This window comes from Ammospiza nelsoni, chromosome Z (assembly GCF_027579445.1).
Source record: "Ammospiza nelsoni isolate bAmmNel1 chromosome Z, bAmmNel1.pri, whole genome shotgun sequence".
NCBI classification, from domain to species: domain Eukaryota; kingdom Metazoa; phylum Chordata; class Aves; order Passeriformes; family Passerellidae; genus Ammospiza; species Ammospiza nelsoni.
In genome coordinates, this window is record NC_080669.1 from 50,656,051 (window position 1) to 50,667,620 (window position 11,570).

Genomic DNA, 11,570 nt, shown 5'->3' on the forward strand with positions numbered 1-11,570 from the left:
CCACCACATCACAATGTTCAGCACTCTTAATAGATCTCATTTTGAAGTCAGGCATGCAATGAGAGGTGTACCTGATTTGCCTGATTGCTCAAAAGTATCAGGTACTCTGTGTACCCTGCCTAATATGTAGGCCTACTAACAGGCTTTTGAATATAGAGTTCCAGCAGATGTGCATGCAAATTAGGCACAGAATTATGTACCAGTTCTGAAAATCAAAGTATTAAAGTTTTTTCAAATGAGTAATGAACCAGAACTTATCCTTAACAGTTCACATCTTGCAATTAAACAGCTACCCATGCATGCTTCATGTTCCATGTTTCTATGGATCAAGAGACATGGCACAATTAAATCCAAAGGTAGAAATGGTTCTGATAGTGGTATGTCTGCATGCTAACGGAGATCCTTAGTCAGTACTGTACATAAGTATATGCCTAATTTAAGTATGCACTTACATACAGCCAATTCAATACACACTTAACCAAGTAAACTTATAAAACGCTTCAGCATTTAGCCCTTTTAAACAGGAGCTCAGTTAGGCATATATAACTAAGACTGACAATGATGACTCAAGTTCAAAAAGTGACTTCAGTAGAAGCATAAACTTTAAGTATATGGATCATAGCACTGAAATAATTAACTTGCTGAAACATTGTTCCAGAAATCCACTGAACATTTCATTTAAGTTCACCACTCTAGCAGCTCCCAGAATGAACAGCATGCATATGTAAATTGTAAAGTTTGCAGCATTATTTCCAGAATACTTTGGTCTTTCAACAATGTGAACTTCTATTTTAAATACAAAAATCAAATTGGTCAGTTCCACATCACAAAGACAGATTCATTTGTTTTGTTTTCAAGAATGAGAAAGGGTCTATTTCTACAGACAGAACCCTGAAAATTTGCCTGTATATTCAACGACACTGTCTCTTCAGAAAAACTTTTCCAGTTTTTAAGTCCATGCCAAGTTTTAAAAGAATTCTAGAGAACACTATTGTGGAGGAACAAAAATAAATCTCCAGTATCTTGAGTATCTACCTCCATATTCTTTAAATAGTTTTGAAAAACAAATTAACATGCAGGTCCAAATAACTTCATGAGTTAAAAGCTTTAAATTTTGCAGTTTTACCTCTGTGGTTGTATTTGTAAAGGAAATACAAGCCCACTGAATACATCAAAACATGTGGGTTATGACGCAACAGTTTAGGACAATTTAGTTTAAAAATAATACTTTCATTTTTAGAACATAGTATTTAAAATCTGAGTAAGAATGAGGTGAAGATATTTATTTTCTAATGAGGGAGCAGTCAAAATAATTATGCCACATCTATACCACATCCTTAGACAGATTTCTTAGAAGCTCTTCTGCTTAGTAAACTGCAGGTTCCATGATCATTTATTGATTCTCCCCTTTGCAAAAGAATCTGGAAGCAAATGTACATTGTCCCGGCATGGCTTAAAGGCACGGTTGTGATTGCTACTTTTGTGTACCATTAGTCTAAAGAGCCCTAGAAAACCTAGTCCATACTAGAACCCATTTTGTTGGGTTCCCATTTTGTTTTATTCCTCAAGCGCTCCAAAGAAATTAATTTCCAATTCTTTGTAGTGAACCTACAGTTAACTCTCACATCCAAAAGTGCTCCTGCAATGAGCTTGCTTGTTTTAAAAACAGTGAAGAGTTCATAGTCTACTTTAAACATTAAAAAGGTTATTATTTTCCTTCTATTTTACATCAATGGAACATGTATGATTAGAAATAAAATAATTTCTATTAGATCCAACTCATGAATCTTAGTGGAATTAGCAGAAGGGAATAAAGAGATTAGAGCTACTGGCAATTACAACTGTCACAGCCAAATCCAACAAAGATCACAACTCAAAGCTCTTCCCAGCTGCAGTGCAGAGTCGGGTGAACGGAGTGAAACCAAGAGATCCCAGTGCAGCTGGCGGGCAAGAGCAGTGTCTGAGGACTAAACACACCACTTTGTCCACCAAGACTTCTGTTTCACAAGAAGAACATCCTTTAGGGATCAGTCACTCCAGTATGAACTGCCAGGGCTTCTGGGACTCTGGGATGACTGCAAAAACCCTTTTCTTTTTTCTGACTTTAATGTTTTTTTAAAAACATCTTCCTGAAATAATCACCACTAGAGCATGTCAAAAGTGCAACACACACACACACACACAAAGATAACTGATTCAATCTTCCCACAAGTAACAGTGTTAAAAGACAAGGTGTCTCACATTACATACTCCAACCAAAACTTCAGGCTGCATTTGTACTTATGAGTGGTAAATAGTTTTTTTCTGAGAGCTACAGAAAGAAAAAATTATGAAATCTTACTACCAACTGACCTCACTGGAGAAAGATTTCATCAGAAGTAAACGAATATTTCATGACAGTCAATATTCATAAAAGTTCAATTTCAGAAATAATTATTTTAAACTCATCATGTTAGACATAAATAGTAAACCTTCTTTTAAATAGCTGGTGCAACATAAAATAGAACATTCTGCTGAGGGAAAGTAGCAGAAAAATATTATAACTTTACTTTCTAAAGTCGCTTTCTCCAGAAGTAAGAGTTTTAACTGTCCTTTTCCAAGATAAACTCATAAAGCACAACATATGGAAGACTGCATCTCAAAACACTATTCCTGTCTTCTGACACAATGTACTCATCTACACAATTTAGATACTTAAACAAATTCCAAATCAAATTTATCCTTAATTCAGAGCACTAAAAACGAATCATATTCTAAACTCTCCGTATACCATCCACCATTCATAAGCAGCTTCAAGTCAACTTCAAAATCAAACACTGTGAATCCTTTACAAACATCATTTTACAGAACTGAAGTACCAGTTCACAAGTACAAGGGAAAGAGATTTAACAGAACAAAACAAAAAAGGGACAAAATAAAATAAAAATAAAAGAAACAAAGGAAAGAAAGCAAAATAAAACAAAAACAGAGACAGGGCGTCCATCTTCAGCAGGTCAGACTTCGATCTCATTTCCCCCATGAAGGTTTCACTTGGCGGCAGGTTTAGTGGCATGGCAAACAATGCCTAACTCAGGCAAGTGTAACAGGTCTGCCTTGGCCAGTCTAGTCATCTAATAATGCACAAATATCACACAGAGAAAACATACAAAACCAAATTAATAGTCAAAATCCATCTACCAGATAATGTGGACATAAAATTTAGAAAGATTAGGGTGGCATCTTTGTTTAGCTTTCATCTTTGCATTTTCAAAGGATATTTAAAGAAAAACCTACCAATACACACACACAAAAAGTTGTATTTTCACAGCTTAATGGTCTTCATTTACAATAACATTTTTGTTAATTTGTTCATCAAATGTCACATACTTTACATTGATTTCATTCTGTAGTGATTTCCTCCTTGATTTACCACTCTTTAAATACACTCCAAATGCCAGGTTTTTTTTTTTTTTCTATTTTTTTGAATCATGTTTTTAGATTTCCATTTTACCTCTCCCCTATGTTTAACTTCACACATTAAATGTTTATTAGTGGGAATGTTGGTCAATGGTATAATTTTACCTCCTGGTAGGATAAAAAGCCATCTTTTAAAACCCATGATCCAGTTCACTGACTCCATTAACAGTGCATCGTATGATACATAGTGAAAAAACGTTTGTGCCATGGTCTCCAAAGCCATACTTATTCCACACAATAATAAATTCATCAGAAAGTTAAATTTGTATAAATTCACATCTTTTTATAAATGAGTGATTCTGATACAAAGTCACAGAGAACAGCATTCTGACATCAAAAAAGCAATCTCAAAACCTTGTTCACCTAATTATGCATACATTTTTGTGGAGTCCAGAATGATTCTGAACAGTGATCACATCTTCTCAGAAATGCCTGATCAGCCAGTTATCAATAGAGCTGGAACAAGATTTGTCAGAATTTTGACTTATTCTCCTTTCATTCACTGTCTACCACAAAAGACACAGGAAAATATAGCTTTACCTGCCTGTTGCCATATCATGTCAGGCAGTGAGCTCATCACAAGAAAAACACCAGGAAGTGTTGTTCCCTCATTAGGCAGCCATCTTCCCTCTCTGGTAATACTGAACCAGTGTTAAGATCTTACTGATGAAATATAAAACTAAGATTCAGAATAATCTTTAGCCTATTTATTATGGGGCAATTCTTCAATTGGAGACTCTGGTGCGCTTAGCCTCTACACACTTTCCAGTGCATACAGCAATATTCCCTTTGTGGTTTAAGAACAAGTTAAAAATATGAAAACAAAGAGTCCCCAAAACAAGACACAAAAGGAACTAAAAACCTAGGCTTTACAAAGGTAAACGTATGTGCTGTATGACCTGCCTAAGAGAGCTACAAGAATAGGCAGTACACTTTAGGTCAATATAGCCTCTAGTGAAAGCACTTTTATAGTTTGTGAAATTTTTGAGACCTATCAGCTTGTTAAGAACGTCCCAAATGAGTATTATAGCAGCACTCATCTCACACTATCTAGATCATGATGCAGCAAACACGCCAAAACATGGTACTCTGGGACCATTGTTAACAAACTGCAAGAAGTCAATAGTATTTTTTTTTGAACCAAAACCTGATTCTTGCAGCTAGAGATGTTATTAAGAGGTATTTCTTGATCTGTTGCAATTTACAGTTCAATCACTCTACATATTGTTGTTCATGGCAAAACAGCAACTAAGTTGAAAGTAAAGTCAGGTTCACTCCATCAGCTGGAATGATTCCATTCCAAGGAGGCAAAAGGTCCAGCTATCAGTCAGAGGCTAAATTCCACAGTGATCCCAGTGAAGTCAATGGGGCTCTGCCTAAATCCATTGATATGCCTGCCACAGGACCCTGCTTCATGTAACTGTATTCAAATCTCGGATGCTTCTACTAAGAACACAAATCGTCATGTACTCAACACATCTATAAAAGCGTGGCCTCAGAGCTAGGGGAAGGAACATCTGTCAATGTATTAATCAAGTATTTTATCTCATGAAGACTTTTAATGTAATTACATTACATCAGTAATGTTCTTAAGAACATTTAATGATGGGAGTATTCTGGACAAATCACTGTATATTTAACCAGATACCCAAAACAAAAAGGAGTACCAGTATACATAAGGAAATTGTTTTATGGCACATGAAGTAACATTTTCAACAGTAACAAGAAAGTAAAAAGTTTAAAAATTAAACTAGCAGATAAACATTTATATTCAAACAGTATTTTGAGTGCTAAGTATCTTGGATTAGATGACTCTAAAATGGCCAAATGAGTATACCATGTCTGCAAGACAAAACTGGGATTCACTCTAAAACTGCAGAAATAATCAGTATCTTTAAAAAAGCACAAATCAGCAAAAAAGTCTCTACAGCAAAGGTGATACATTAAGATTCAAACTGCAATGTTAAGTGTCAGGGAATTGCCTGATCTTCCCAGAGCTCCATTGACTTCAGTGAGAACTCTGTGTGCAAATACACCTGCCTACACAAACCATAGTAGAAGGAATTATTCTTCTCTCTTTTCCTTCAAAATACGCAATAACTACAGAAACCTGAGTTATAACTTAAACCAACTGTCTTTTTGCCAATGCTGAATTTCAATTAAACATGTATAACTGGGGCTTTTTTCATTCAGTTTTCAATTTTGTTTCAAGGCCTTTTTTTTCCAAAAAGCAATCAAATAAAGTAAAACAACAACAGAGCATCACCTTACATAGAAAGCTTAAAACAATTAACAAATACAACAAAGACCAACATTACAGAAGAATTTCTAAAATACTAACCTTCTGCGCAGGGCACAACTATCAAAGCTCTGTCAATAAAAACCGTGTTAGTTAGATGCTGGGCCACACCAACACTTGATGCTTCACGAAACTTAATATAACATACTTTGGAGGAAAAAGCAAGAGGTGCGTTGCTGCAAGATAAAAGGAAAAAATAACAATTAGTCATAACTGTATGGATATATTTTTAACTATTACTCCTTAGGGATAAAAAGATTTTTTTTCATAGAAAAGGAAGCCTAAAGTATAGAAATCTACTAACTTGCCACTTGCTGTATCAGTGAAAAAAGATAGAGCACCTTTTTAAAGAAAACTTACGTATGCCAAAATCACTAATTAACAAGACTAATTTTCTTATATTATCGGGCTACACAACACTGAATAGTACATTTCAAATTACTATTTGAAGGAGCATACTTACTTGACAATTACAATTGCCAGTAAATATTTTATAGTTTATCTTTTTTTCCTGAAAATATATATTTTTTTTAGGAAAGACAACAAGCCACTACAGATACTAGTCTGTAATAATCAATATTCTCTCTCTGGCTTTCACCAAAGTAGTTTTATTAATTCTTACAAAGATAAAAACAATTCTTGAGAGGGCTTTCAAATACTGGGTCTTAGCTGACTAAGGTAACAAAAACCACTTGCCAAAGTTCAGCACAATGTAGCATGGAGAAACATTGGAGGAAGTAGGAGCACCACACCATTTGGCTACAAAAGTGAAGAAAATCTGTAATTCACTTTTCCATTACACTGTATGCCAAAAGAAAACACGGAAACATTGCAATCTTGATCAAAACAACCTAAGTTCGCATTAAAAATGGATTCCCTAGTCAAGGTTTGTAACCTTTATATTAGCAGCTTACTTCTTCGCATGAAGGAAGTACAGGTAAATACTCAAAGACAGAATACTGTATTCCTGGAATATCAGCAAGTTTCATTTGAAATCATGGAAAAAACGTTGCACAGACTATTTCACCCTGGTCCTGTCTCAACCAAAATGGAAACATTTGCCAAATTTCTGGAATCACCAGCAGCAGTTCAAGTTTAACACAACCCATCCTGGAGTCCCCTCGAATTCCAAGGACGTTGTTTCCTCAGTTATTCTATGAAATTCTATTAGATTTCAGGATTTAAATACAAATCAGAAGTTTTAGACACATGATCTCATCATATTGATTATAAGAATAAACCAAAAATGTAAGCCTCAAGCAGGCAGAGTAGTATGTTTCTGGCTACCAGGACAGTAGCACAAATGTATAATATCTAGAGATGGCCAAATTCAGAATGGCATTCAGAAACATCTATGATGGAAAATTGTTTAAGAAAAGACAACATAGGGGAAAAACTACACAGAGAGTGGGAGACAGAAACGTCATACAATATAGAGAAACATTTTAAGATTGACTGCCCTTCTGCTCACTTTTACTTATTTGTGGCGGATAATGCTTTTACCAATTCAAGTTTCCACATTCAGGAAGGAACTAACTGCATAGAACAGCTTCGGAGCTAGCTGTAAGATCTCTGTTGAGACCAGTTTCTAGCATCAGAGGTGACAGCCAGCTGTGACTTCTTCAGTACTCTAGAGATACTTTGAGCACCACAAAGTATTTTTTTTATTTGCTTTGGTTTGGTGGGGGAGAGGACTCTAAGGGAAGGGAGGAACTCGTGTCTTGGAGTTTCTTGCCATCACTGTAGGGTGTTTGCTTGTCTCTTTTTAGATATATCCCTCAGTATTATAACCCAAATGGCTGAAGTCACCACTGAAGGTTCTATGGTCCACACTGCTGAAGACTTCTAGTATCTCCTGACTTTTTTTTCTTTTTTTGCTTTCATTGCCAACTCAAAAATATAATTCTGCTCCACACAGTTTCAGATCTCCCCAGTAATCCCTATAAATTTTAACATCTATAGAGCCTGCACTATCAAGTGTGTTTTTGTAAGATTTACTCTCCTGTATTCCTTGATTTAGAACACAAAAGCTATGTGGACAATATGTCAAAAAATATAAGCTGTCTGAACACTGGTGCAAATGAGGCCATACAAAGACTTCTTGATACCAAGCGCTTTCCAGAGGTCAGAAAGGAGAAATTCTCTACAAGGTGCCGCTCTCTACTAAAAACACATAAAAGTTGCCTCAAGAGAAACCATTAAGATCTAAGAGATCTAAAATTTTAGAAGGTTGAACAGTGATTGAGTTCTCTCTTTTTATAAAGGGGGCCTCAAAAGTCTTCCCATTACCCTTTTTAAGAGAACTTTTTGCTAAAACATTCAAGTCCTATTCTAAGTCCTTTTGTCACCTTTATTTTGCTAGCCTTTACTGAGGCTGAATTGAGGGAGACTCGTGATCTTTCTCTTAGGTAACACAGCCTTGACATCAAAAAGCAACTCTTATATCTCTGATTCAAAGTTACTAAAATTCAGTTAGTCTCTTCAGAAAAAAAAAATTAAGAGGAAATAAATATCTAAATAGTATTGGGACATTTCTACCATTTTTGTTTCACTTTGTAGAAAGACAGCAACATTCATCTCCTAACAGAATAAAAATCAACCAAAGTATTTCCTAAGAAGGACTTTTTCAGAAATCTACGGTAATAAGAAAAAAAAGGCTATAAAACATTTCTCCAACTGTCCAAATTTTCTCAAGTGGGGCAAGGAGGTGGGGTGGTAGGGCAGGGAGGTGGAGTGTGTGAGGTGTGGAAGACATGACAGAAATTAATAACTTAGTAAAATAGAATATTATGGATTAATTGGGCAGATCAGTTTAAATAAGGCTCTGTGTGTTTTGCCTCAAAAGTCTCACCTACATTGCTATCACTGCAGGATATAACAATTCTTTTTATTGGACTATACAGATGACAACCCTTTTTCTCAGACGACATGTCCCTTAAGTGAAGGTGGCCCATCCACCTGTGTCAAAATGGATAAGGGATACAAGTGAGATTGACTTGGGTGGCAGCCCTCAATGCTAAACTAGGATTTGTCCAAATACTCTGGTTCATGAAGAGAACACTTTTAGGCTCCAAACCAGAGGAGGCCCCAAACCCCACTGCCAAGGTCTGGTATGGCATGTGTCTCCATCTCTCAAGGCCTGCTGGGTTGCAACCAGAGCAGAACTTCCTGGTTGCAGAACACTGGAGGCCAATCCAGTCTCGCCCTTGACTAGGGAAGTGTTATGACAAACCAGTCCATCACTCAACTTTTTATTAAATCAAAAGTTTTTTTCCAACAGAGTTCTAGCTTTCAAGACCACTCCAGACTATTCAGTAGCAAGCAGTATTACACAGCAGGTCTTTCCACACCTAATAGAGACAGTTTACGACTCCCGGCTTTCAAACAACTCATTCTGCCAAAACCCAATTGTTGCTCAATAAGTTTTTCAACATTTAACTGTTCAAAAATCTTCCTAAGGTCACATTTGAATGCTCACTGCTACACATGTAATTTTGAGGCCTGCTCTGAAAGGCAAACTTTAACTGCGTTACAAGTGTATGGGACTGTCTGTGCATGTCTGGGACTAAGAATCCAATTACAGGTGTCACTGGTCTCCTGCTAAACTGAAAATACCACTAGGCTGGGGCAGTGGCTAGCATACTGGAGTACACATCAAGGCAAAAAGACCTGTCACATCCTGCAAACCAGCTTCAGTTTTTAACTGTATTGCAAACTGATAGTGATCTATGTTTTGTTTGGGATACCTTCGCTTCCCAGCCGCTTGTCAATCAAATACTATTTTATGAATTTATCACAACGTTATTTAAATACATTTTCAGAAAGTCAACAGGAGGCACTTTGTTTTTTGGTTCTAAGGAAAGGCATTAGAGGTTTTAGGCATACTTAGTTTTCTCCCAAGGTAGCAATTTGGATGTCAGTTCAAATGTCCAGAAGTATGCGGCAAGAGAAGTGCCTCACTTCTAACATATATGCATAAATAACAGTAAATAAAACTAAGAGTAAAGCAGGTAATCACAATCCTGCATCCTATCTCTGAAAACTGAATTAATCAGCATCATGACCTTGACATTCCCAAGTTATTCCCTATTATGGTACTGGATTTTAGTATTTTATGCGTATATATACCCTGGCAAAATTGTATATTGGCACAGACATTATCTGTATATGAATGTCAAGAACGTCCCCATTTCCCTTGAAACCTGTTATATAACCTAGTGAAAGACAAGAACAACAGCTGTAACAAAAAACCAGATTCAGTCACGAGAAAACTAAAAATATAAAGAACCAACTGTGGAACAAGTCCAGGACAAAACCCTAGAAAACAGTATAAAAATCCACCATATAGATATCAGTAAGGCATACCTCATTTTAACCATACCTTTACACATTAAGTGGTTATTTTTTCTGAATGGTTGGTATTCAAATATAATCAGATGTTATGTAGCTATATCAAAACTAATAAACACCAACTTTTTTGGCTCTTCCCTTTTGCAAAACGAAGTTTTATTAGCCTGAGCATTCTTGTATCAAAGCTCACGTATTGGGATGCTAATAATGCCCTCTCCTTTCCACTAGTCCGATTTAATTTTTAAAGCGCATTTATTATTCGCTTCCCAGGACAACTGCTGCCTCGAGAGAAAAAAAAAATTCATCTCCTGCCCTTTACTGCTGATCATCACCTTCTCGAGAGAGGCAACCTCTCAAGGCTGCCACTTGAGCGCACCCCTCGCACGCCGCTGACACCACGAACCGCTGTAACTTAGCGAGCGATGTGACGCCCTGGGACTAATTTACTGCACAAGCCTTACTGGGGGCACCTCCGAGGCAGGGCAGGTTCCCTCCTCTGCCCGCTACAAAACCTCAGCTACTCTGGCTTCTGTTCGAACAGCTCCTCCTCGGAGCACAGCGCCCTTCCAACACAAGGGGAAAAAAGAAAAAGAATAAAGGCAGTCGGGCGAAGGCGGGCCTGGAACTCCCCGGTCTAGCTCGCCTGCAACCAGCGTGGGCGAGGAGACAGACAAGCTACAGAAAGCGGGTTTTAGGAAAGAGAGAAAAGGGCCGGCGCCGCCATCTTAAGTGCGGGCGCAGCTCCTTCTCCGCAGCTCCGACCATACAAAGGGGGGGAACCACGTGACGCCCCCCTGGTGCCCGCACTCAAAATGGCGCCCCTGGCCTCCTGCCCCTGCCCTTCCCGCTACCCCCCGGCCCCTCCGCGCCTCTCCCTCATCCCTAGGCTCCGTCGCTGCGGAGAGCGGCAGGGGCCCCACTTACTCCGGGGGATAGAGACGCAGCTCCTCGATATCTCCCAGGAAGCCGAAGAGCGTCCGCATCTGCTCGCTGGTCACGGCCGAGGAGAGGTTGGTGACCTGGATGACGGACGTAGGGCCCAGGGGGAAGCCCAACGGGACCCCGATGCCGCCGCTGTTCATCATGGCGGCGCCTGCCCAGCCTTACCGCGCGCACCCGAGGGCGCGGGCCCGCCCACCAAGAGGTCGATCGCTCCCAGAAGAGTTCTCGGAGGGACTGGCGGCCCCTGCCGGCGAGGCCTCCGGCCGCCCGCGGCGTGGAGATCGCTCGCTTCCCGGGGAGCCGCTTCCCCAGGAGCCGCCTCATATGGAGCCGGCTGGGCCGCCGTACGTAGGGCAGGACCGGCGCGGAGCCCGCGCTCCGCCCAGGAAGAGGCGTGGCCCGTGAGGGGCCGCCCCTGCCGCGCTCTTTGCGCGCGCACAGCGGCCGCTGCTGACGCGCGCTGTGTGCGCGCCGGGGCAGGGCCTGCCGCGGCGACCCCGTGGGCTGCTCGGGCCCCTGAGGG

At 39.3% G+C, this 11,570-nt stretch overlaps 1 protein-coding gene across 1 annotated transcript in view; it reads right to left on the bottom strand.

Annotated features, from left to right (window-relative positions):
* Window positions 1-11,363, bottom strand: part of SREK1 (splicing regulatory glutamic acid and lysine rich protein 1) — a 33,004-nt gene extending 21,641 nt beyond the window's left edge. The window contains exons 1-2 of the mRNA XM_059492640.1: window positions 11,030-11,363; window positions 5,798-5,931 (exon numbers count right to left, since the gene is read on the bottom strand). Coding sequence (XP_059348623.1) covers window positions 5,798-5,931; window positions 11,030-11,190 — 295 coding nt within the window. The 5' untranslated portion in view covers window positions 11,191-11,363. The remainder of the gene's footprint in view (window positions 1-5,797; window positions 5,932-11,029) is intronic.
* Between the last annotated feature and the right edge of the window lie 207 nt (window positions 11,364-11,570).